Below are 21,888 nucleotides of genomic sequence, written 5' to 3' on the forward strand. Positions count from 1 at the left end.
CACCTCAGTGCGCCACCTCATGCCCAGTTAATCCATGACAGGGGACCTCTTCCTCACAGACAGAGAAGCAACTAAGTGCAGGATCAAGTTTGAACAATTAACCCCTTTGAATATTTTTATGCAGTTATAAGCAAATTAATCAAAAGTAAAAATTGCAGCAGAGGTATTAACAAAACAGGTACAAGCAGTTGATAACCAAACCTACTTACCGGGACTGACTTTGGCAGCTTCTCTTCATCCTCCTCACTTTCAAAATCATCCTCTGACTCCTATCATTACAAACAAGCATGTGACCACATATTTGAACATCACGCATATAACCTTCAGCAATCGCATCTTTTAACTGTTCAACAGTACTTAATCTGCTGATGAAGAACTCTTCATTAATATTTCAGTAATTCGGTTACAAGTGCAGCATTTCAATGTAAATAGAATCAGCTTAATCCTACTTGGTGATTCCAATCACCTCAGCTTTGGTTGAGACTAGATGCGCCACTTGGTGGATTTATTTAATGAAGTGGGACAGCATATTCCAGAGGCCATGCTAAGTGGGAGAGGTAAGAAAGGGGAAGATGCAAGCAAAAACATCCCAACTGTTGTCATGGCCAGGACAAATAACTGAGTTAGTATGTTTCTGCAAGTTTCCCATGCAACTAGACAGTAAAAGTTGAAATGAACATCTTTTATTCTATCAGCAGCAGGGAACCAAGACAAAGACAGCGTCACAGCTGTAACATGACAACAAAAAACTATAACATATCTAACCCTCAGTGTATCAGTAACTAATTACTTTTCAACAAACCTCTTCTTTTTCTCTCTCCTCTTCACTCTCAACAAGACTGCCACGTTCACTGTCTACAGATTCTGCACAAAACAGAAAAACATTAGGAAATCGTGCAGTAGGGACAATGAAATATGCAAATATATTGAAAAGGTCAGCAACAGTTAAAAGGGTTCTAGGATACAATATCTCACGATGGAAGTGGTTGGAGCAATACATTATTTTCCATAAACAATTTCCAATTCCCCCAAGAGAGGACTCTTCCACCCCGAGACCATTTCCTTAACTGTTTGAAGGTATGTGTCCTCAATGTGAGAAGGACTCAGAGTTCAACGAGATAAGTGTGAAGTGGTTCATTTTGGTAGGTCAAATATGATGGCAGAATATAGTATTAATGGTAAGACACTTGGCAGTGTGGAGGACCAGAGGGCTCTTGGGGTCAGAGTACACAGGAGGCTCAAAGAAGCTGCGCAGGTTGACTCGGTGGTTAAGAAGGCATATGTTGTATTGGCCTTCATCAATCGTGGAATTGAATTTAGGAGCTGAGAGGTAATGTTGCAGCTATACAGGACCCTTGTCAGACCCCAATTGGAGTACTGTGCTCAGTTCTGTTCGCCTCACTACAGGAAGGATGTGGAAGCCATTGAAAGGGTGCAGAGGAGATTTACAAGGATCTTGCCTGGATTGGGGAGCATGCCTTATGAAAACAGGTTGAGTGAACGCGGCCTTTTCTCCTTGGGACGGAGGATGACAGGTGACCTGATAGAGGTGTATAAGATGATGAGAGGCACTGATCGTGTGGATAGTCAGAGGCCTTTTTCCCAGGGCTGAAATGGCTGCCACAAGTGGGCACAGGTTTAAGATGCTGGGAAGAAGGTACAGCGGAGATGTCAGGGGTAAGTTTTTTTTTAAAACGCAGAGAGTGGAGAGTGTGTGGAATGCCAGCAACAGTGGTGGAGGCGGATACGATAGGGTCTTTTAAGAGACTTTTGGATAGGTACATGGGGCTTAGAAAAATAGAGGGCTATGGGTAACCGTAGTAATTTCTAAGGTAAGGACATGGTCGGCACAACTTTGTGGGCTGAAAGGCCTGTTTTGTGCTGTAGGTTTTCCATGTTTTTGGTTCAAACCAAAAAATGTGGTCTCACTGATAATATTTTCAGAGTGCTTTGAACCACTCAGTGCAAAAAAATATAAATATGGGAAATAACTTTAGAAAAAGGAGAAATTGCTGAAAATACACATCAGTTCAAGCAGCACGTGGCTAGAGAGTTATTGTCAGTTCAGGTCAATGGCCTTTCATCAGAAGTCATTACAGTTTGACTTGTGCCAGATGCCCACTAAAGACTGAGTCTGGGACTGCCCAAATTATTTCATGTTGTTAACTGACAGCAAAGATTTACATTAGCCATCTGGTCAAAGCAGCATATTTATTTATTTAGATAGACAGATACTTTATTGATCCCAAAGGAAATTAGTGTCACAGTGGCATTAAAAGTGCACAGATATAAATATTAAAACAGAAGTAGAAAGAATAAAAAATAAGTTACCACAAACAATCTAGCAAGGAGGGGGTCATCACTTCCCCAGCTAGAGATTGACTCATTATAGAGCCTAATGGCCGAGGGTAAGAATGACCGTATAGCACTCCCTGGAGAAGCGCAGTCATCTTAGTCTAGTACTGAAGGTGTTCCTCTGTTCAGCCAAGATGACATACAGACGGTGAGAAATATTGCCCAGAATTGCCAGGATTTTCCATAGGGTCCTTTGTTCTACCAGTCTCCAGTGCATCCAGTTTGACTCCTATAACACAGCCAGCCTTTCTAGTCAGTTTAGTGAGCCTACTGGCATCACCCATGTTGATGCCATTGCCCCAGCACACCACAGTACACAAGACTGTACTGACGAGAGACAGCACAAAATAGGCCTTTCTGGCCTTTCGAGCCGTGCTGCCCAGCTAGTCCAATCACATGACAATTTACGATGACCAATTAACCTACTAACTGGCACATCTTTGGACTATGGGAGGACCCGGTGAAAACCCAAGTATTCGTGGGAAGAAGTAACAAATTCCTTGCAGATGGCATCAGAATTGAACTCCTAATTCTGACACCCTGAGCTGTAAGAGCATCACAATAACAGCTATGCTACCAGATTTAACTCTGATAAGCAGCGTATTTTTTTGGACCATGTTCACCAGCCTTAGGCTCACTATAATTGATGTTTGTATTAACAATTTTTTAAACTGACTTGGTATTTCTGGGTTATTTAATAGAACAGATCACTTCATTATCACCATTGACCATTTATTACCTTCACTGGAAAGGTCCCCCAGGCCTACATCATCCTCCTTCATGAACTGCGGAGACCCAATGATATATGGCAGGGGCCTATCTACATACAGGTCCTGCAATTAGCACAAAGATAAAGATTAAATGTAGTTGCTACAATACACTCAAATATAAACTATGAGTTTCATTCTTTCTCTAAGCACAATCATGTTGAGAAGCATGTGGCTGAGGGACAACCTAACTATATACAGTGGGTTCCGGTTAATAAAGAAACATCTGGACTAGTAAGCTTTGGCCCAATTAAACAGCTGCCCCAAAATAGCCGCAGTTTCATGGAAATAGCTAAAAAGGTATAAAAAGACAAACTATCATTTAACTTAGTAACAAATTGTGCATTTCAATTAAATCTAGAACACATTAGAACACAATCAATATTACTGCAATACTATAAAGTTGTATTAGTTTGCAATGTTTATCGGAGAAATTCCAGTTAAATGCTGCATGTACTTTTGATTGACTGTAAATGAACAAACTCAGCACACACACCTAATGCAGATCATTGAAGGCTATCATTGCCTTCCTGCATGAAGTAGCGTTGTAATCCAACAACATATTTCCTGGCATCCTGTGTAGTCACTAGTACAAGTGAAGTTGCGTCATCTTCATCACTTTTCTCATTTTCGTGCTTCCAGCCTTGGTGTTTTGATACAATGCTTTTGATGATTACGAAACTCCAAATCTTCATTTTCATCATAACATTCATGATTGGTGATACCTTCAAATTCTTCATAGTTCCTCAGTTGCTGAAGTCGTGAAATTGTTTTATTTTCACTCCCAGCTGTTTCAGGCATTTCCAAACCTGAATACCTGAAACTGCAGTGAGCAAAACATTTGTATTTTTTTTCCTGTTTGTATCTCACTAACTATGACTGACAAACTGTACTGTTTATAAAAGGTTAACCCTTACACTGTCTTCTTTGGCTGTTGAAGACATCAGTAGATTTTCTTCAACTGCTTTAAGAACATAGTTTATCAACTTTCTATAATACAACGTCTTACTTTTTTTTGATTCCCATATCCATTGGGGGCACTAAGGATGTTGTACTGGTAGGCATAAAATCTAGCTAGCTAGTTGTCAAAAATGCTACATTAGGTGGGCTGCACAATTGTCAACTATCCTTTCATGCCCCTTCAAGCATTGAGACTTAACGCTTTTCCAAATAATTAATTTCTTTTTATTAGTTCCTGAAATATTTGAACATTACAATTTTTCGATCCATTACTCTCTTTGAACCCCAGCGTTGTGTGTTTGTAGCAAAGGGAACCATCCAGCATGGCATGATAAAAAATGTATGTTTCATCTGCGTTGTAGATATCATCTGCACAAAATTGTGGAAGTCGAGAGTTTTGTAGCTTTCCATGTTTCTGCATTTACAGCATCAGCACTATCTTTCTCAGTGAGTGTGATTTCTTGAAGTTAATGTGGTGCCTACATCTCCATTGAAACAACCATCTGTAGCTTTAAAAGCTTTGTGGCACAGCTTCTTAGCTAGCTTCCTCTGACCTGCTTTTTGTTTTTTTAACATAGGTGCATTTGACATGCATACCTCATCTAGTTACAATGGAAAACCATAAAATGAGGGCCTCTTCAACATCTTAATACTTAACTTAATGCTTTTATTTTTGGGATGTTCCCTGTTCTCCTTCACGTAATGCCCGTTCTTCTCACAGTTTTCTTGCTGATGTATCCAAAGTGCAATAATAGATTTCAGCACTCCAGTTCCTCTGCCAGCTGACGATAAATGGTGTTAGGCAGACGGCTTATAATTTGGTCGAGTAAGGTAATTTTTTTCAGCTAGTGTCAAATATTTTCGTGGCACCTTTGCAAGGGTCTGTCATCTTTTTCTTAAAAAAAACCAGAACTATCAATAATCATGCCTTTTGAATTGGCGTCCGGCAGCCCAAGTGGATAATATAACAAGAGCACACACAACTGACGCAAATATTCACTCCGAGCATGGCGTAATTTCTAACGGCCATGCAAGAGAATGTGACTGACAGCTTCTGGTCCCAACTTACCAGCTTTGTGTCCCACATAAATGAGGCTATTTTCTCAATTAGTTTGTGTTCTTAAGAGTTGCCTCATTTAATTAGGACTATTTTCTGGATTACTCTGTGTTCTTTAAGAGTTGTCCCAAATAATCAGCTACCTCAATTAACCAGAATCCACAAATTATAAACCTCAATCCAGATGTACTCCAGTGCAATAAAGAGGGAGTGCTGCATTATTAAAGGCACCCACAATTAGATCAAAACTTCCAAGTGCTTCATCTGCCAACTCAGGTGAAGATTAGATAATCCATAATTATAATTACCCTGTGCCCTGGACAATTTATTCCTCTGTCAACAACACAAGAACAGATTTTATGGTTTTCAGATGACTATTTATAAGTTTACTGCTGCTCTATTTTTAGCACAGTGATAACTCCTGAGAAACATTTCAATGATGTACAAGCACAAATGGGCATCCTGAAATCACGTTCAATTATTCATGAATACAAGTTCCTTTGTGAGATGATGGAAGTGAATGTGGTGGCAATAGCTCTGACATACTCCTTTCCATGGAGACAGTAATTGATGGCGCATTAACACCAAAAGGATACAAAAGGTAGATACTCTGCATTAAAAAAAATGGCTCAGTGCCTAGAACCTTCAAGCATTATAATTGTCAGCAGTGGGATATAAGGCTCTTCATTTGTAGAGGGTATAACTACAATAACATACAGTTGAAGTCAGAAGTTTACATACACCTTAGCCAAATACATTTAAACTCAGTTTTTCAGAATTCCTGACATTTAATCCTGAAAACGTTCTCTGTCTTAGGTCAGTTAGGATCACAACTTTATTTTAAGAATGTGAAATGTCAGAATAATAGTACAGAGAATGATTTATTTCAGCTTTCATTCCTTTCATCACATTCCCAGTGGGTTAGAAGTTTACATACACTGTGTTAGTATTTGGTAGCATTGCCTTTAAAATGTTTAACTTGGGTCAAACATTTTGGGTAGCCTTCCACAAGCTTCTCACAGTAAGTTGCTGGAATTTTGTTCCATTCCTCCAGACAGAACCGGTGTAACTGAGTCAGGTTTGTAGGCCTCCTTGCGTGCACACACTTTTTCAGTTTTGCCCATAAATTTTCTATCAGATTGAGGTCAGGGCTTTGTGATAGCCACTCCAATACCTTGACTTTCTTGTCCTTAAGCAATTTTGCCACAACTTTGGAAGTATACTTGGGGTCAAAGTCCATTTTGAAGACCCATTTGCAACTGAGCTTTAACTGCCTGGCTGATGTCTTGAGATGTTGCTTCAATATATCCACATAATTTTCCTTCCTCATGATGCCATCTATTTTGTGAAATGCACCAGTCCCTTCTGCAGCAAAGCACCCCCACAACATGATGCTGCCACCCATACTTCACAGTTGGGATGGTGTTCTTCAGCTTCCAAGCCTCACCCTTTTCCCTCCAAACATGACCATGGTCATTATGGCCAAACAGTTCAATTTTTGTTTCATCAGACCAGAGGACATTTCTCCAAAAAGTAAGATCCATGTGCACTTGCAAACTGTAGTCTGGTTTTTTTATGGCAGTTTTGGAGCAGAGGCTTCTTCCTTGCTGAGCAGCCTTTCAGTTTATGTCGATTTAGGACTTGTTTTACTGTGGATATAGGTATTTGTCTACCTGTTTCCTCCAGCATCTTCACAAGGTCCTTTGCTGTTGTTCTGGGATTGATTTGCACTTTTCACGCCAAAGTGCATTCACCTCTAGTACACAGAATACGTCTCCTTCCTGAGCGGTATGATGACTGCGTGGTCCCATGGTGTTTATACTTGCTGACTATTGTTTGTACAGAAGAACATGGTACCTTCAGGCATTTGGAAATTGCTCCCAAGGATGAACCAGACTTGTGGAGGTCCACAATTTTTTTTTCCTGAGGTCTTGGCAGATTTCTTTTGATTTTGTTTGTAAACTTCTGTCCCACTGGAATTGTGATATAGTCAATTAAAAGTGAAATAATCTGTCTGTAAACAATTGTTAGAAAAGTTACTCGTGTCGTGCACAAAGTAGATGTCCTCAATATCTGCCAAAACTGTAGTTTGCTAATATGAAATCAGTGGAGTGGTTAAACAATGTTTTAATGACTTCAACCCAAGTGTATGTAAACTTCCGACTTCAATTGTAAGGAGCTCAGCATCATCAGCAGTGAGAAAGGCACTTGATGCATTCTCTGGTGCCTCAGGTCTCTGATACAACCAGGCTGCAGCACAAGTGATCCACCGAACCTGACTGCATTATTTTCCCTTCAGCCAGCTATGCAGTATTCTAACATGCCCTAAAAACAACAGCCCCACACTGTCTGCAGCCTTCCGGAGTCACTCAAAGCTAATAAATGCAATAACTGTTCTTTTACCCAAAAACAAATCATCAAGGACTATGTTCCCCTTTTGAAAAAGCCTAACTGGTCCAGGGAAATGTCAAAGCTCTGTAATCAGAGGTAGATAAAGTAGACAGCTCACCAATAGTTATTATTTTCCACTCCTTCACCCCGCAACCATTTGGAAACATTTAGAACTATCAGATTCTAATGCCCTGTTCTCAATTTAATGTTATTGATAACGCTGGTCTAGAATTCTAGACCTATAACATCAAAACCAGTTTGCAGCCTATCTAGGAACTTTCAAAAGAAAATCAGGTACGTATTTGCAAAAGTGTGTTAAGAAATTAGACTAATTGGGTAACTCTTTCAAATAATCAAACCAGGTACAAGGGCTCATTTTGTGCCATTAAGATTTAGGCTTCTATTATGGCACAACCAATTCCCAAACAATACTGGCATCAGGCAAGCGTTTACCAGCACAGGAAGTGTACTGCCAACATGGAAAAAAGTCAGTTTGACATGGTGGTGACTATTCACCCTTTTCTCCATTTTTATTCACCTTGGGTTCCAGCAGATGTTCCACTCTTTCAGTTGTTTCTTCATCTTCCGAATCAGAATTTCCTGCTTTAATATCCAGCTGTTCAAAGGCAGAATCCAACACTTTCAGCCCATGGTGCACAGCTTCCTGCACCTTGGCAATCAGCTCTGCCTCCTTCTGCTCCCGTGTTTTCTCCTACAGAGAGTAAACATCAAAGCCAGAGCTTAAGGACTGCAATGAACAATAATCGAAACCGTCCTTTAAACCACCACATGAGCTCTAAATACCAAACAACCTTGCAACAACAGCAAACAGCAACTTCCAAAACTTTGTCAATGCAGGGCATAAATAGTGACAAGATAAATCAATTCATAGAATTGTTTTCGCAAGTGTTATTGTTGAACCTTTTAGTCAGCCCAAATGTGCAAATATCCCTTCAAGGGGACTAATGAAAAATAACAGCAGGTTGGAATAGGAAATCCATATCTTTGTCCAAGTCCAGTGAGTCTAATGTTAATTGCAACAACTCTCTTCTGTGCTGACTCAACTACCCAGCACAATTGCGGTAATCAGTGCAGGAACAGGACACACACCAATAGTTCAAAGTAAAGCAGTACTAAACATTATTTTAGAAGCATTAATACTTTTTTTTGCATTAAGTTAAGGTTTCCTTTGATAAGTTGTTGTGTTACATACCACTTCGGCTGGTTTGCCTCCACTATCTGGTTTAACTGCCTCTTCAACGTCCTCATCGTATACTCTCTGCAACAAGGACAGCCAGAATTTCAGATCAATCGGCAAGAGAAGAACAGAATACTACGCTGCTTAATTCAGAATTCACATGCCAAACACTGCTCATTAACAGCAGATAAACTTGTGCAGTATAGCAATGTTTTTCAGATTGGGTGAATAGAAGCTCCCTGGGTTACAGAAGACATGAATTTTTAAAAAAATTACACAAATTCTCCCAGACTCTGCTCTCTGGTAAAGGACTTGAATTTTGTCACCAGGAAACAATGCAGATATCACTGATAGAAAAAGCATGTGCCTTTCCAAATTCTCCTTCATGTAAGAACACACATTATGAACTCCGAGCCACCTCTCATCAGCGCACTTTCTGCAGACAGATAAGCAGATGAGCTCCACTGTCACTCAATCCTGACTGCGTTCTGGCAAACATGAGTCACAGATCACTTGCTGGTAACAAAACCCATCAACTAACTCTCTTCCCCAGTCTTGGCAAATCAGTCCCCATGGGCCATCAGCTAAACACTTCATGTAATTTTGGGAGTTGTTAGCTTCTGACTTACAAAAAAAAATTCAGGTTATAAAACTCTCAGGAACAGAACCCTTACTTAACCTAGGTACCACCAGTACAAAGGAAATCAGAACATAATTAAATGTGGGAAGCACCCTAGTTTAGTGTGCCAAGATACACCATGATTGTGTGTATGTGAAAAACACCATCCATAACTTGCAAACTCAGAAGCCAGTGAAGCCAGCATGGTGACAGACAAGTTGACAAGTTCCCTCCCAGCTCCAGGAAACTATTTTCCTTACTGACTTCCAGTGCTGTCAGCTCGAAGTTTGCAGATTCTCCTTGTGACTATTAGGTTTCGGCTGAGAGGATTGGTTTCCACCACCAACCCCATGACATGCCGGCAGGTTAAGTAGGTGCTTTAAGTTATCCCTTTGTGCAGGACATTAACAAAAGAACTTAAATGATGACAATAGACAAGAGAAACAGTTGTAGAGCTACAGAAAAATAAGAATGCGTAATGGGAGCAATGTGATGGCTGGGTCGGAAGTCAGTATGAATCCACTAGCTCAAGTCCATCCTGCATTGCAATTAATAATAATAATAATTACTTTATTGATGTCGAGTGGGAAATTCTTTAGCAACAGCAGCATTTAAAAACACTTAGCAGTATGCACACTTAACTAATAAAGTACAGAATAACAATATACACAATAATTTACCAATGTGCATTAACACTAAGAAATGATAAAACAGTACCACGACGTGTGTTCTTCTGTCGCACAGAGATGAACCGTTGTTTATGCTTATTGTACAAACCCCATTTCCAGAAAGGTTGGGATATTTTCCAAGATGCAATCTCACAGATTTTTTTTATATGTTAATTCACGTGAGCACACTCAAAAGTTGGGACAGAGTTAAAATAAGGTTGAAAAGTGTACAGAATATTCAAGTAACACCAGTTTGGAAGACTCCTCATTAAGCAGGCTAATTGGTAGCAGGTGAGGTATCATGACTGGGTATGAAAGTAGCGTCTATCAAAGGCTCTGTCTTTGCAAGCAAGGATGGGTTGTGGCTCACCCCTTTGTGCCAAAATTCCTGAAAGAATTGTTAGTCAGTTCAAAAGGAACATTTCCCAATGCAAGATTGCAGAGAATTTAGGTCTTTCAACATCTACAGTACATAATATTGTGAAAAGATTCAGAGAATTCAGAGACATCTCAGTGTGTAAAGGGCAAGGTCGAAAACCACTGTTGACTGCACATGATCTTCGAGCCCTCAGGCGGCACTGCCCAAGAAACCGTCATGCTACTGTGACAATTATAGCCATCTGGGCTCGGGAGTACTTCGGAAAACCATTGTCACTTAACACAGTCCGTTGCTGCATCCAGAAATGCAACTTGAAACTGTATTACGCAAGGAGGAAGCCATACATAAACTCTATGCAGAAACGCCGGCGAGTTCTCTGGGCCCGAGCTCATCTCAGATGGACTGAAAGACTGTGGAACCATGGGCTGTGGTCAGATGAGTCCACATTTCAGCTAATTTTCGGAAAAAACGGGCGTCAAGTTCTCCATGCCAAAGATGAAAACGACCATCCTGATTGTTATCAGCAAAAGGTGAAAAAGCCAGCATCTGTGATGGTATGAGGGTGCATCAGTGCCCATGGCATGGGTGAGTTGCATGTATGTGAAGGTACCATTGACTCTGAGACGTATATTTGGAGTTTAGAGAGATACATGTTGCCATCAAGGCGACGTCTCTTCCCGGGACATCCATGCTTATTTCAGCAGGACAATGCCAGACCACATTCTGCACGGGCTACAACAGTGTGGCTTTGTAGACACAGAGTATGTGTGCTTGACTGGCCTGCTGCCAGCCCAGATCTATCTCCTATTGAAAATGTATGGCGCACCATGAAGAGGAGAATCAGACAACAGAGACCATGGACTGTTGAGCAGCTAAAGTCTTATATCAAGCAAGAATGGACAAAATTTCCAATTGCAAGTCTACTACAATTAGTATCCTCAGTTCCAAAACAATTAAAAAGTGTTATAAAAAGGAAAGGTGACATAACACAATGGTAAACATGTCTCTGTCCCAACTTTTGTTGTGTGTTGCAGCCATCAAATTCTAAATTTGTGTATACTTACAAAATACAGTTAAGTTGGTCAGTAAAACTATTGAAAATCTTTTCTTTGTACTTTTGTCAGTTAAATAAAGGTTCATGTGAATTAACATATCACAGATTTTTGTTTTTATTGCATTTTGGAAAATATCCCAACTCTTCTGGAAATGGGGTTTGCATTTGGTAGGAAAGATTTTCTGTAATGATCCTTGAGACAGAACAGCTGAACAAGTCTGTTTGAAAAGGTACTCTACTGCTTATTCAGCATATAATGGACAGGATGTGCCAGATTGTCCAAAATGGAGAACAGTTTGTGACCTCCTCATCTGAACCAAGGATGGATTCAGCCTTCTTGATGTTTATTTAGTCTTTTTGCACCACCAGCATCAATGCTGTTCCCCCAATATAAAGCCACAAAGAAGACTGCACTCACTACAACAAACTGGTAAAAGATCTCTAAAATCCTGCTGCACACATTGAGGGATCACAGCTTCCCTAGAAAATAGAGTCTGGTCATGCTTGTCTTGTAAGCAGCTTTGGTGTCGGTTTTCCAGTCAAATCTGTTCTCAAGTATTTATACTCCTCCACCACTGCAACAACTTGTCCCAGAATGCATAGTCCTCTTCCTCCTAAAATCAATCACCATCTCCCTGGTTTTGGCCACTTTCAAGAGTAGGTGATTCCTCCCGCACCACTCCACAAACTTGTCTTCTGTACTCAGACTCTTGCCCTTCTCTGATACACCCAACCACTGCAGAGTCATCAGAGAACTTCTGCAAGTGACAAGACTCAGATTTGCACTGACAGTCTGAGGTGCACAGTGTGAACAGAAACAGAGACCGGATAGTCCCTTGTGGCGCTCCAATGCCACTCACCCCCATCTCAGAGAACTACCCAGCCATACAAGCTGGAGTCTATCTGTCAGGTAGTTAGTAATCCAGGAGCTAGTGGATTTGTCTACGCCCATCCTTTGCAGCTTCTCACTCAGAAGTGGCTGGATTGTATCGAAGGCATTGGAGAAATAAAAAAATGTGATTCTCACAATGCCACCAGCATCATCCAGGTGGGAGTAAGCTCTCTGCAACAGGTAGATGGTGGCATCGTCCACTCCCACATAAGGTTGGTAGGCAAACTGCACAGGGTCCGGTGAAGATCTCACCTGTGGTCCAAGGTAAGTCAGAACCAGCCTCTCCAGCACATTCATTACGAGACGTAAGGGCAATTTGTCTGTAGTCATTAAGTTCAGATGGAGTTGTCCTCTTGGGTACAGGAACCAAGCAGGAGTCTTCCATAGCACTGGTATCTTTTCCTGACTCCGACTCATATTGTAAAGATGCTGAAAAATACCAGATGGCTGGTTCGCACAGGCCCTCACACCCTGGGGCTGATATCATCTGGTCCAGCAGCCTTGCCTTGATGTAGTCTCTCCTGCTGTCTCTTAACCTGACCTGCAGCAACAGTCAAGCAGGGGAAGATGGTCATCCCCATGGAGGCAGGATACTCCAAACTTGGGGAGTTCAGAACACAAGCACTCCCCACAGGGGAGGGAGAAGGCTTCAGGGGCAGGGGCGCTGTGTGTTTTAGGCAAGGGAGGGAGGGAACAGCAGGAGGTCCCAGGCTGAGCCTGTTGAAAAACAAGTTGAATTCATTGGCTCTATCAAGGCAGCCCTTGATTTTCTGAACCTTGCAACCCAGTGAGCTGCTTCATGCCCGACCACACGTCGCTTACGCTATTCTGCTGGAGCCTGGACTCCAGCTTCCTCTTCCAGGATTCTTTTCACCCCCTCAGCTTTACCCTCAATTCACTCTGTACTCGCCTCAGTAATTATCTACCTCCAGGCCTGAAAGCTTTCTTTGTCATATTCAAAATGTGTAAACAAACTCCGTGTTGGACTTGAAAAGATGGTTATAACACAAGGGACCCCTCCCCAATTCAGGGACTGTATTCCTACAACTGTCTGTATCGTTATTTCCCATACTGCAAAGCTGGGTCACCAGTACACACATCCCCATCCCATGCTGAAAAGTGGATTTACTTGCATTTCCCTCCTGTCTAAATTTCATAGATGGTATTTGAGAATTGTTTTCTGCTCTCTGGCTGATCTTTCATTGATCCTGTTGCAGTTACTATTCTATAGATTTGCTGAGTAGGCCCGCAGGAAAATGTATCGCAGGGTTATATATGGTGATAAGTATGTACTTTGATAATAAGATTTACTTTGAAATCTGTAAGGGTAAGCTTTGGTTAGCTGAACTGCAGTAACACAAGGGCTGCCTATCTATGAGCTGAGAAGTACAACGGATGGGCAGAATAGAATGTGCTGACTCCTGCTTCCAGCCTTCCTTTATATTAACATTCATCACCATGAGTGTAAACAAGTAATTTCGCTCAATGCCAGCTAATTGCATAATCTGGAACATCAGGAACCCTCCCAAACCAACATGACGACACCACCAGATTTACTGCTGTTGTTAACCTTAACCAATATAGGACTAAAAATCATTCTGACATTACAACTTACAGCTGAGGATCTGCACTTTACAGGTAACAGGCTCTTGATTCTGAACAGGTTCAATAGTGACACCGAGAAGCGAAAGATGTACATGCATACTTGTATTGATCAGCCACTCGTTCTGAGGCCAAGGGTTAACAAAATTATGAGGGGAACAGACAATGATGATGATGGAAATGATGACGATGACATCGACTTGGGCCTGAGAGGCCAGCTTCAGGCATTTTCATGGCGCGGAACAAAAGACTGTGTGGCGCGCCACTCCTCACACAGACATTTCGCAGTATTTTTCTTTATTTTATGAGGTTGAGTTGTGAGCTCAACACTCAACCAGGCACGGATGGAAAACATACTCGGGAACGGCCCGACTGGATTCAAACCCGGGAACCCCCGTTTCGGAGTCCTGCGCTGATGTCACTGCGCCGCCAGCCAATCCTAAACAGACAAGATGAACAGCAAGAATCTTTTTCCCATGGCAGGGATGTCTAACCAACAGAGAATATATACAAGGCTAGAAGATTCAGAAAATCCAAAATAAGAATTCAGCAGTTAACATTATCACTTACATTTTCAATGAATTGGATATTGGACAGCATCAAAAAATCATTGAAGACATTATGGAGACGGGAGTCTGTAGCCTTTGTGTGCTGGATCAAGTCGTCAAGCTGCTTCTCAATCTCATGTGTGCGAGACAGCATCTGCTGTGAGAAATCTTGCAGAAATAGAAGAAGCTGATGGAAAAAAAAGATCATTTAAATCCAAACCATGCAAAAGAGAGACAGGTTTGTCAATTCCCCACTGAAGAGTGAAATAGCCTCCGCCCTCCACTATTTTTCTTGCTAAAGGTGAATGCAGAAATGTCAACTCCTTACCACCTGTCCGATGAATGGCTTCCAGCAACAACCAACTTCAGGAGAGCTTACTATGAATCTGCTGATGGAGAATGCTCACAAGAGATTCTACAGCAGCAAGTCTGACAACATAGAGATGCATGTGAGTTGCCAAGGAATGAAGATTGCGGATGAAGTGCTGGTAAGTGAGATTAGTGTAGATAGTACCTGACAGTGGAACAAAACCTAGTGGGCTGAAGAGCCTGTTTCCATGCTGTACGACTCTATACAGCCAGATTTTGTTTCAGATGGAAAGTCTCCAGATGCAATGCTGTGATTGGATGTCACATCTGCAGCTTATTAGCATGGATTACACATAGCCAATAATAATCACTATACATTAGCAGAAGCATCTCGATAAGCACATTGAAGATTATGGGTCTAGTGGTGGAAGGTGAGATTAATGCAGATGGGTGATACCTGTACTTACCCCAGCATCTGCACCAAGTGACCAGTTCCCACTGGCTTTATGGATCTCTTCCAAAGACCAAGGCCGCTCCCAGATAGGCTCTGTCTCACAGCTATTCTCTCCAGGAGCACCGTTAACAGTTACTGAGGCCCCATTCATCTATGATAAAAACGCAAACCAATTAACACTGCAAACACAGGAATGGAGGAGACAGCAAAACAACATGTGACAACATGGCAATTAGATTCCGCTGAACTCACAATGCAGCCATTTGTCTCATGAATTAGACAGACTCCATGACCTGCCTTAATCATATAAAAAGCTTTATTTGTTCTATGCACATCGAAACACAGTGAAACACATTGTTTGCACCAAATCCAATTAGTGAGGATTGAAAGTGTTGCCACAGGACAACTCCACCATGACAGTCCCAAGCCCAACTGTGAGGAGGCAGTGATTTGGGCATGGAACTGCAAACCCCATTACATGCAAACCAAGAGCTACAGGAACTCCAGACCTCATCCCTGAGAGAGAAAGGATCTTTGCCTAGGTGACACAAGCAGTCATGTGGTGAAAGTGGACGCCACAGGACTGATCAACCTACCAGCCCAGGAGAGAGGACTCTGGCCAGCTGCTGTCGGCAGCCTCTGCCCCAGCAGGAGCGATGGGCTGAAGAATCATAGCACAATGACAATGAACCTACTAACTGGTACGTCTTTGGAGCATGGGAAGAAACCGGATCAGGAGGAGGAAACCCAAATGGTTCATGGGGAAAAGTATCATACAAGTGGCACTGGAACTGATTTCTGAATACCAGAAAGCCGCAAGTTTTCATTGCATTGCACTAACCATTAGGGTACCGTGGCACCCCAACCAATTAATGATAACCACATATTATGTTAAGACTTATTGACACCTTTAATTGTTTCACGGGGCACATAGATATGCCCACCAATTTTGTTACACTAGAAAATTCCAAGTTTATTATCATATGTACACGTGCAGTGGCATGCAAAAGTTTGGGCACCCCTGGTCAAAATATCTGTTGCTGTGAATAGCCAAACGAGTAAAAGATGACCTGATTTCCAAAAGGCATAAGCTGAAAGATGACACATTTCTTTCCTATTTTAAGCAAGATTACTTTTTTTATTTCCATCTTACAGTTTCAAAATAACAAAACAGGAAAAGGACTACTTGAGGCAGTCCACTGTGGATTTGGAGATGTGCTTAGGATCATTATCCTGTTGTAGAAGCCATCCTCTTTTTCATCTTCAGCTTTTTTTTAAACAGATGGTGTGATGTTTGCTTCCAGAATCTGCTGTTATTATATAGAATTCATTCTTCCTTCTACCAGTGAAATGTTCCCCAAGCCCAAAGCTTGATCGATCCACCCCGTGCTTAACAGTTGGAGAGGTGTTCTTTTCATGAAATTCTGCACCCTTTTTTCTCCAAACATACCTTTGCTCATTGTGGCCAAAAAGTTCTATTTTAACTTCATCAGTCCACAGGACTTGTTTCCAAAATGTGTCAGGCTTGCTTAGATGTTCCTTTGCAAACTTCTGATGCTGAATTTTGTGCTGAGGACGCAGGAAAGATTTTCTTCTGATGACTCTTCGATGAAGGTCATATTTGTGCAGGTGTTGCTACACAGTAGAACAGTGCACCACCACTTCAGAGTCTGCTAAATCTTCCTGAAGGTCTTTTGCAGTCAAACAGGGGTTTTGATTTGCTTTTCTAGCAATCCTATGAGCAGTTCTCTCAGAAAGTTTTCTTGGTCTTCCAGACCTCAACTTGACCTCCACCGTTCCTGTTATCTGCCATTTCTGAATTATATTACAAACTGAAGAAACGGCTACCTGAAAAAGCTTTGCTACCTTCTTATAGCCTTCTCCTGCTTTGTGGGCATCATTTATTTTAATTTTCAGAGTGCTAGGCAGCTGCCCATGGCTCCTGATTGTTGGGACAAGATTTGAGGAGTTAGGGCATTTATAAAGCTTTGAAATTTGCATCACCTGGCCTTTCCTAATGATGACTGTGAACAAGCCATAGCCCTAACAAGCTAATTAAGGTCTGAGACCTTGGTAAAAGTTATCTGAGAGCTCAAATCTCTTGAGGTGCCCAAACTTTTGCATGGTGCTTTCCTTTTTTCCCCACTCTAAAATTGTACAAAACAAAAATAATACACTAATCTTGCTTAAAATGTTGAAAAGAATGTTTCATCTTTAATTTTTTGACTTTTGGAGATCAGTTCATCTTTTACTCGCTTAGCTATTCACAGTAACAGAAATTTCAAACAAGGTGCCCAAACTTTTGCATGCCACTGTATATGCAAGCATGAGTGAGTAAGGCCTAAGGATTTCTATGCAGGGAAAGCAAAATGTGGTACCTGTCATACTCATTAAAATCAAGACCGTTTTGTTAACTCTCCAAGATAGCCGAGATTCAGCCCGCGATGTAATTAATTTCTAATTGCAGGGGAACTTGAATGCATGAGTAAGGAAGCCTTATTGCAATTGCATAGTATCTCGGTGAAACAATGGTGAAGATCTGATCTCCATTTCTAAGTAAATGGATGCACTTGTCATTTCCGGAGTATAACAGGGATTTACCTAACTGGTGTCAGGGATGGATGGTTTATCAAACAAAGTGAGTGATTACACTGGACCTACCTTCTCTAAAGTTCAGTAGAATGAGAGATTTCATCAAAACTTACAACATTGTTTGAGGGCTCAACAGGCTGAATACAGGGAGATTGATTTCCCCGGACTGACTAAGACCAAGAGCACAGCTTCAGAATAAGGGATAATAATTTAGGATTGAAGCAAGGAGACACTTTATCACTCACTAATAAGTGATCTTTTGAAATTCCACCCCCCCCCCTCACCCTGGAGACATGGAAGCTCAGTTGCTGCATTCAAAAGAGGTAGCTATATCTTTAAAAATTAAGGTCAATGTGGTTAGAACTGGAAAATTGCACTGAGATGGATAAGCAGACGTGATCTTAGTGAATAGCACAGAGTGGGATTGATCAGCCAGAGGGCCCACTCTTGTTTTCGTATGCAAAAGGATTGACCAACCGTGCACACTGGGCTCTGAGAAATAAACTGTAGTATTTTCAATAGAGAAAAACAACCTACCATTTTACTGAACTACAATCATTGATTTAGGTATTGGAACAGAGAATCCAAAACTTTATCAAGGCAGTTTTAAGATAGAGTGTATCAGTTTTGGATCAGAATGGCCAGTTGTGAGACGAGGAAATTCTAGATACACACAGAAAGAGTGAAGTTTACAAAGTCTACAAGATGAGATGAGTTGGGGCCACAGTTGGATAAAAGATAACAAAACTAGGATAAAATGCTAGAAATTGTTTTAATTCTTCCAAAAATTAATGAACTTCAAATATTTGGTTTGTTAAGGCTCTCACTAGTCTGAATGAAACCCTCCCAGTCCTAATTTATATATTTTTGTTGACCATCTGCATCCATATGGACTTGAATCATGACCTTCGCCACCATCCATCACCCAATCTATGAGCAGCAGATGATATTTCCCCTTCCAGAATAAACACACTTCTACAAAATAACAGGTTAGGTGGGAGTAGTGGATGTATGAGGCACTGAATAGAATTAGAACAGAATCTTGAGAGTGGTGTAAAATCTTTCACTGAAATGATAAATTGTGTAACGTACTTTAAGCAAGATTGAAAATCTGGCCAGAGTAAGCACCTCCCACTTCAGCAAATCTAAAGTACTGACTACAGGAAGAGGAAACCGGAGATCTCTGGCCCAGTTCTCATGAGGGTGGAGAGGTCAGAAACCTTAAAATCCTTGGCGTTATCATTTCAGAGGATCTGTCCTGCACCAGCATGCAAGTAGCATTACAAAGGAACATGGAAGTGACTCTTTCTTAGAAATTTGCACAGAATTGACATGCCATCTAAAACTTTGACAACCTATAGATCTACAATGGAGTGTATTCTGACTGAATGCATCACAGCCTGGCATGGAGACACCAAGCACGTGAATGAAAAGCCAATAAAAGTAGTGTATACAGCCCAGTCCATCACAGAAAAAGCCCTTCCCGCCACTGAGCACATCTACAAGGAGCACTATTGCAGGAAAGCAGCATTCATCATCAAGGACTCTCACTAACCAAGCCATACACTCTTCTCGCTGATGTGTTCAGAAAAGAAGTACAAGAACCTCAGGACCAACACCACCAGGTTCAGGAACACTTCTACCCCTCAACCATCAGGCTCTTGAACCAGAATGGATAACTTCACTCACCCCAACTGTAAACAGATTCCACATCTATGGATACACTTTCAAAGACTGCTTAATATTATTTATTTTTTCTTATTGTTTTACTTTGATATTTGTGCAATTTAGTGCCCTTTGCACATTGGTGCTTTGCTCTTTTTGTGTGTCGCTTTTCATTGATTTTATTGCGCACCTGTTGAGAACACCCACAAGCAAACTCATCTCAGGATAGTATATGACGACATGTACGTATTTTAATAAATTGTACTTGTGAACTTTGAACTTCATATCACACATCAAGTGTGACAGTAGCAATGAGGAAATAAAACACTTCCCCATTTTGTGCAAAAAGCCATCTTTGAGAAAACAGGAGCCACACCACTGATTATGACTTTTCCTTTGCCTCATCAACTGCACTTGTTGCAGTAGTGAAACAAACCGAGAAGCCAGGGCTTACTCTACAATTGATCCTGACGAGAGTTAGCGCGGGTCACTTTAAAATACAATGAATCCAAAATATAGGGGAACAATTATTTCAGCAAGCAGCTCATTAAGCTGTTTCCCCAGCTCTTAAGGAAACCAGTAGGAATAGTAGATACATTCCAATATAGCTTCCAGAAAATTGCAGTATAATACTATAATTACATAAACAAGGATCAACTTTGGCAGAACAGGGTGACTTCCTGATTCATTTGCACTCAAACCTCACCCCCACTGAGAAGTTTCCTCATATTACATTCAAGTCCAATGAATAGCAGACCAGTAAACCCAACTCTTTTTTTTATGTGACAACGTTGTTGAGCACAAAACATCTGCACCTGTTGTTCCCTCTGAATTCGACACAACTAGGTTATGATGGAATACCGGTGCCGTTATCCAATGCCATACCAACACACCGATGACAGGAAGAGTAAGATCCAGTACCAACTTACCAGGAGAAACCCGCCCGCTTTAAAACCCCAGGACACTCAGTTACCCCTCGCCCCCTAAAATCCAGTCAAATGGACCTTGCCTTGCAACCAAATCCCAACCAAGATTACCCAGACTCCCCTCCCGCACAGCATCGCTCCCCAAACTGGGCATAATTCACAGAGGATGCAGACCCCCATGCCCAATACAGAACATCCGGGTTCCTCACACCGAATACCGCCCGTCCTATGCCCAGGTTCCCTCCCTCTGCCCGCCCACCCGACCCGGGCGCTCCAAATATCGTGCTTCCCTCACCCTCCGCTGGTCCTGCTCTTCTACACCCAGGCTTCCTCCGCCCGACCTCATCTCCTCTCACCCCTCTGCATAGATCAGCCGGACCCGGCCGCTCCCACGTTCCGGCTCCCCGAGCCCTGTCCTTCTGCACCCGGGCTCACCCCCTGACCCTCCTACAAGTGGCCGGACCCAGCTGCTGCCTTACCCCAGCTCCCTATGCCGGGGTCCCGCCCCCTGTACCTTTAAGGCCCCACTGCCCCGGTCAGCCACCCAGGTCCGCACACCTGCCCCGGTCAGCCACCCAGGAAGCGGGTCTCCGAGACCGAAGCCTGCGGACAGGACGCAGCCAGCTTGCAGCAACCAAGCCGGTATCAGGCCATTGTACTACTCCGACAGCAGTGCCCCAATAAACCCCGCCGTGGGCAAAACTTACCCTGAGGCTCCGCTCCGCAACGCCGCATCTGATCGGGCACGTGACTGTCACGTGAGCCAGACTTGGGGGGCGTGTCTTCAGTTTGGCCCCGCCCCTCCGCGGAAATACCGTGCAATCTCTCAGTGCGGCGGTGGGCACCACGCTCGGTGTATACACAGCGCCTGTTCCGACGTTCGGGGGTGCAGACCAGGGCTTCTACAAACTGGTGCGATAATTCCGGCAGCTTTTATTTCCAGCAACATAATACAGCACGGAAACAGGCCATTCGGCCCAACTGGACCGTGCAGACCACACCGTCCCCTTTCCTAGTTCCAGTTGCCCGCATTCGGCCCACAACTCTCCAAGCGCTTCCCTTCTATGTACCTATCCAAATATCTCTTATAAGTTGCAGTTGTGCCTGCCTCGACCATTTCTTCTGGCTGCTCATTCCAGGTCATCACTAATCTCTGCAATGTTAATGCCAGAAGTTGGTATTTGCTCCAATGGAGTGACGTCCACCATCAGCATTGCACATTCCAAGGGTTGCAATAAAACTACCAAATTTGCACCCGTCACGCCGATGACAATAGAATTCACTCGTCATTTGCAGCAGCAAGCAACTTGCTGGAGGAACTCAAGAGAACGAGAAGCATTTGCGCAGCAAAGGATTTGTCGACATTTCGGGTCGAAAATTTGCATTATCTAGCTTGTCACTGAACGATGTCAATAGTAAACTTACCACTTGGCTCATTGTGCGGATTTGCAT

The 21,888-nt window shown here is 42.3% G+C and overlaps 1 protein-coding gene across 6 annotated transcripts in view; it reads right to left on the reverse strand.

Moving 5' to 3' along the window:
- Positions 1-21,888, reverse strand: part of washc2c (WASH complex subunit 2C) — a 71,911-nt gene extending 50,023 nt beyond the window's left edge. For 3 of the 6 annotated variants that reach the window (XM_059946294.1, XM_059946297.1, XM_059946293.1), the window contains exons 1-8: positions 21,862-21,888; positions 15,267-15,404; positions 14,513-14,677; positions 8,744-8,809; positions 8,069-8,242; positions 3,095-3,188; positions 803-864; positions 210-269 (exon numbers count right to left, since the gene is read on the reverse strand). In XM_059946294.1, the coding sequence (XP_059802277.1) occupies positions 210-269; positions 803-864; positions 3,095-3,188; positions 8,069-8,242; positions 8,744-8,809; positions 14,513-14,677; positions 15,267-15,404; positions 21,862-21,888 (786 nt within the window). Of the gene's footprint in view, positions 1-209; positions 270-802; positions 865-3,094; positions 3,189-8,068; positions 8,243-8,743; positions 8,810-14,512; positions 14,678-15,266; positions 15,405-20,950; positions 21,104-21,143; positions 21,325-21,861 lie in introns of those variants that run through there. The other 3 variants (XM_059946298.1, XM_059946295.1, XM_059946296.1) reach the window with 3 other exon arrangements.

Source organism: Hypanus sabinus, chromosome 21 (assembly GCF_030144855.1).
Source record: "Hypanus sabinus isolate sHypSab1 chromosome 21, sHypSab1.hap1, whole genome shotgun sequence".
NCBI lineage: Eukaryota > Metazoa > Chordata > Chondrichthyes > Myliobatiformes > Dasyatidae > Hypanus > Hypanus sabinus.